At 50.4% G+C, this 5000-nt stretch overlaps 1 protein-coding gene across 1 annotated transcript in view; it reads right to left on the bottom strand.

Annotated features, from left to right (window-relative positions):
- Window positions 1-5000, bottom strand: part of LOC113817771 (collagen alpha-1(I) chain) — a 42826-nt gene that overhangs the window by 2099 nt on the left and 35727 nt on the right. The window contains exons 6-8 of the mRNA XM_070118400.1: window positions 4003-4137; window positions 1816-3212; window positions 1207-1368 (exon numbers count right to left, since the gene is read on the bottom strand). Of these exons, the coding sequence (XP_069974501.1) occupies window positions 1207-1368; window positions 1816-3212; window positions 4003-4137 (1694 nt within the window). The remainder of the gene's footprint in view (window positions 1-1206; window positions 1369-1815; window positions 3213-4002; window positions 4138-5000) is intronic.

Here is a 5000-nt window from a genome sequence, read left to right as displayed (position 1 = left end):
AATGCTTTTGTGCAGTTATGTTTTGCGTGTAGGGAAGTGTATGTGTTTGTAACCCCACCATATATGTAAAGATATATCAATTATACCACATTGCGACAAATATAGAAAAAGGTATGAATGTGAATTAATATCTCTTGCTCTGTGAAGATATTCGTTCTCATGTAAACCCTCTATACCATATCTATGAACATTTCACTCCTTTATAAAGGAACCCCATACTGAAAACCTTCACCTTCTTGAAGTAAATATTTCCCTCCTTGCATCCCTTCTAAACCATTTTGAACCCTCTCGCCTTTTCTTATAAGAAACCTTTTTATTTCTCTCGCCTTTTCTTAAAGTTAACCCCTTTCACTCCGGTAATCTTTCGCCCCCTTTCACCCTTTCTTTACGCAAACCCTTACTTCTTACCATCTCGCCATCTCTGTAAAGGAATTCTTTCAGACTCTCGCTCCTATTCTTGGTGTAAATATCTTTCCCCGTCGTACTTTCTAACAGTAAATTCTCTTATGCACTCGCTAGTATAATATTTTAACGTCTCTTATCTGATTAAGAAACAATTTTCTTTTTTTCACCATCTACCACTTTCACTCTCTCGCCCTTTCTGTAACCAAAGCCTTTCTCACTCCGCCCCCTCCCTTCCACCCTTTCCCTAATCAAACACATTTACCCATTCTCTACCGCCCCCCCTCCCTTCCACCTTCCTGCAATCGACCCTTTTTCACTCCACTCTTCTCTCTCACACTCTTTCCAATTAAACCTTTTCCCCTTTCCCCTCTCTTTCACACTCTTTTCCAATTAAGTATTTTCTCTTGCCCCGTTTCTCCCACACTCTTTCCAACTGAACCTCTTCCCTTCTCCCTTTCTTTCACACTCTTTCCAATTGAACCTTTTCCCTTCTTCCCTCTCTCTCACACTCTTTCCAATTGAACCTCTTCCCCTTCCTGTCTTTCACACTCTTTCCAATTGAACCTCTTCCCCTCCCCTCTCTCTTTCACACTCTTTCCAACTGAACCTTTTCCCTTCTCCCCTCTCTCCCACACTCTTTCCAACTGAACTTCTTCCCCTCCCCTCTCTCTCTCTCACTCTTTCCAACTGAACCTCTTCCCTTCCCCTCTCTCTCACACACTCCTTCCAATTGAACCTCTTCCCTCTCTTTCACACTCTTTCCAATTGAACCTCTTCCCCTCCCTTTCACCCTTAACTCACGTATCCCGACACTTGGCGTTGATGTCCCTCTGCGCGCCCGCCCGGCAGCCGACCAGCCGCGTTTCCAGCACATTTCCTGGCGTGGCGTGAGGCAGGGGCGACCGACGCGAGCGGTGGTGAGTGCCCGTTGAGTTCGGAAGACCGGTCACTATCCGACGCACGCTGGAAGGCAAGGGAGGGCGTCAGGTCATCCTTTGAAAGGCAAGGGAAGGTGTCATGGCGGCAGGGTACCAGGTGCATGATCAGTTTTGTCAGTTGGGGTTTATTGTCATTTCTCTCTCTCTTTCTCTATATTTCTCTCTCTCTCTCTCTCTTTTCACTCATTCTCTCTCTTTCTTTTATCCTTTTCTCTCTCCCTCTCTTTCACCCATTCTCTCTCTTTCTCTCTTTCACCCATTCTCTTTCTCCCTCTCTTTGACCCGTTCTCTCTCTTTCTGTCATTCACCCATTCTTTCTTTCACCTATTCTCTCTCTACCTCTCTCCCTCTCACCCATTCTCTCTCTTCCTTTCACCCATTCTCTCTCTCATTCACCCATTATCTCTCTTCTTTTCACCCATTCTCACTCTCTCTCCCTCAATCCATTATAAAACAAAAGCTGGACAATCACCCATTGAAGAAGTTATGCAGTTCGTGTCCAGCGGGCGCATGGAGGTTAGACAAGTGACCGGAGTGTACGTCGCCGCCCATGAGCGAGACTTGGGCGAGCAGCTTCGCTCTCCTCACGCCTAGGCCCGGGCCGAATGCACGCCCCTGAGGCTCTTCGTAGCTGTAGCCAGAGAGCGCCCTGGAGTCGGGCATGTCAAAGAGCTCGAAGGAGTTGTCATCATCGCCACCGGAGAAACCTTGGACTCCTCCGAAGGTCTCGTCTGAAGATGACGACGGGATGGTCCCCTGAGACACTCCAGGTTGCCCATCGAACGGGAAATTGCCTGCTGAAGTGCCAATTCCTGGGTGACTGGCAAACGGTAGCGGAGCAGAGGTGGCTGATGCCCATTGCGGTGGCACAGAAGCTCCAGCATAGTGTCCGTCAACCCAGGACTGTGGACTGATTGATGCCTGACTGGGGCCCTGGGCTGGACCCACTTGGACAGCTGACTGCACGGAGGAGGGTCGCACTCCGCTGCCAACTGAGTGGACAGAAGGTTTCTGGAATCCTGGACTGACAGGTTGGTCGACTGAGTGGCTAAAACCACTCTGACTTACTCCAGAACCGAATGAACTGTGGCTCCCAGTACCAGCTGGCCGACCAACTGAGGGCCGAACACCGGCTGAATGGATGCCTGAAGGTGGGAATGCAGTCTGTCCGCTTTGGCCAACTCCAGGACTGAACGAACCTTGACTCCCGGTGCCCGCTGAAGGACGGAAAGGGGCCTGGGAGCCGCCGGAGGGGGCTTGTGGTTGCTGAACTCCCACAGCAGATGGTGTCCCAAAGCTGCCAGGCCCAGCTGTTGACAACTGCCCACCAGATGTGATCCTTTGGCCGGTGGGAGATGGAGATCCAGCTCCTGTTTGGCTGCCGCTTTGGAAATCTAGACGTCCCGGGCCAGTTGGAGTGCTTCCCAACTGGCCTCCCTGAGCTCCATTGCCGTTAATCACATTGAGGCTCGGACTAGGAACCTGAGCCTGCCCACTCAACTGGGTAGGGCGCGAGGCACCACCTGTCAGGCTTGGTGCACCTTGCACGCCTTGGGCACCTGGAGTACCCTGGATACCTTGAGTACCCTGGGTACCAAGGGCACCTGGAGCACCTGAGATACCTGGAGCACGTAGGACACCTGGGGCAGCTTGGGTACCTTGAGTACCTTGAGTGGCTGGGGCACCTTGGGCAACCGGGATGGGTGCCGTGGTATCCCTGGGAATGAAGGGACCGTACAGCTCAGTCAGGGCGGTCAGTGTCGCGGCATCGAAGACCTGGTAGCCGGCGTCTTCCAAGGAGGCGCACACACCCTGCAGTTTCTCGAGGGCAATCGAGTACCAAGTTTGGGCTGGACACACTGAGGGATTCTGTTGAGGAGAAGGACATTCATGAATAGTTCTGCCCAGTGCAACAGGGTTCGGTCTGATATTAATGGAAGGAAAGTATGACATTAATATGAAAACCTACTCTCAATATATTCTGAACTTGAAATGACGAAACCTGGTTATAGATACTTATACTTCAGATTCGTAAAAGAAAAAAATGCATTGCATATAGACATATTGACACATAACTCACCGATCTCAGCTAGTAGCAGCAGTTAACCTCCTAGAATAACCCTTTAACTGAATAACTCTCACAAGAATGACATTCAAGCCAGCCTAATTCACCATCACTCAGGAATAACTGCTAAGCCTTTCCAACTCATCGATCTCAACTGGTACCAAGTTACCTACAATTATACTCATGTGGGCGCCATGCCTATTTGTGCCCGTGTGGGTCCCTTATGGGCGATTCTAAACATATGCTCTGCATGGGCGCCAGTGTGTGTGCCCGCTGGTATAGTCCCACGCCAAGCACAGCAGACTTCCGGCTGTCGGGGTCAAATTTTAAGTGACCCAAGTTGACCTCTCACTCACACAGAGACAACCTGACCTCCGGACTGCGCGGACATCCCGCTCAACCCCTGCGCGGTGGCTGCCCTTGCCAGGGCTCGCTACCATGGTTACTATCATCACTGAGCAGTCTCGTATCGTGTTTACTTCTACTCGTGTATGCAAATCTTTCTCAAGAAAGAGTAAGCCCTTTAAGTAGTATTTCTCTGCTTCACCAGGATTAATGTAGATGGTAACAACCATTTACAGCCTCCCAACTCACCGATCCCAGCTGGTAGCACCTCCCGTCGGCGGCGGGGACGAACGGGAGGTCATTGGGCCCGCGGTTGAGGTTGTCGCCGCCGCAGGGGTCGGGGAGGCACTCGGGAGGCTGGCTGAAGTCGCGGAACCAGAAGACCTGCGGGAGGAAGCGGAGGATGAGGAACAGGAGGAAGGAGAGGGAGAGGAAAGGAAGGATGAAGGGAAGGTGGAGGAGGAGGAAATAGAACAAGGTGAAGAAGATGAGAGGGAGAAGTAAGAAAAGGGACAGGAGGGGGAGGGAGAGAAGATGAAAGATGAAGAGGAGGAGGAAGAAGGAGAAGTAAGAAAAGGGGCAGGAGGAACAGAACGAGGAGGGAGAGGAAATGAAGGATGAAGAGAAAGTGGAGGAGGAAGGAGAACATGATGAAGAACGAGAGGGGAAGGAGGAACAGAACGAGGAGCGAAAGAAAATGAAACATGAAGATGAGGTGGTGGAGGAGGAAGAAGTACAAGAGTACAAGATGGAGAAATAGAGGAGAAGGAAGAAGAGGAAGAGAAGGAGTGAAGGAAAAGCAATAGGATTTGAAAACGGAGAAGGAGGAGCAGAAGAAAAAGAGGTGGAGCGAGAACAGGAGGAAGTAGGAGTGGAGGAATAAAAGGAGGACTGGGGAGACTGGAAGAACAGACCAGGAGGAGGAGGATGAAGAGGATGTGGAAAAGGAGGAGAAGGGAGAATAAGATAAAGGAGAGAAGTAAAAGGAGGACCAAGACTAGGAGGAGAAGAGGAAGTGGAGGAGAAAGAACGAGATGAGGGAGAGAAGTTAAAGGAAAACTAGAAAGACGAGGAGGAGGAAGAAAGAGGAGAATATGGAGAAATGGATGAAGAAGAACAGGAGGAGGAGGAGGAGGAGGATGAAGAGAAGGAGAAAGAGGGGGAGGAGGATGGTGATGGTGAGGAGGAAGAGAAGAAAGGGAATGAAGAAGAGGAAGAGAACGAATTAGAGTAAGAGAAGGTGAAGG

This window comes from Penaeus vannamei, chromosome 42 (assembly GCF_042767895.1).
Source record: "Penaeus vannamei isolate JL-2024 chromosome 42, ASM4276789v1, whole genome shotgun sequence".
Lineage (NCBI taxonomy): Eukaryota > Metazoa > Arthropoda > Malacostraca > Decapoda > Penaeidae > Penaeus > Penaeus vannamei.
This window is presented reverse-complemented; position numbering and strand designations above follow the sequence as displayed.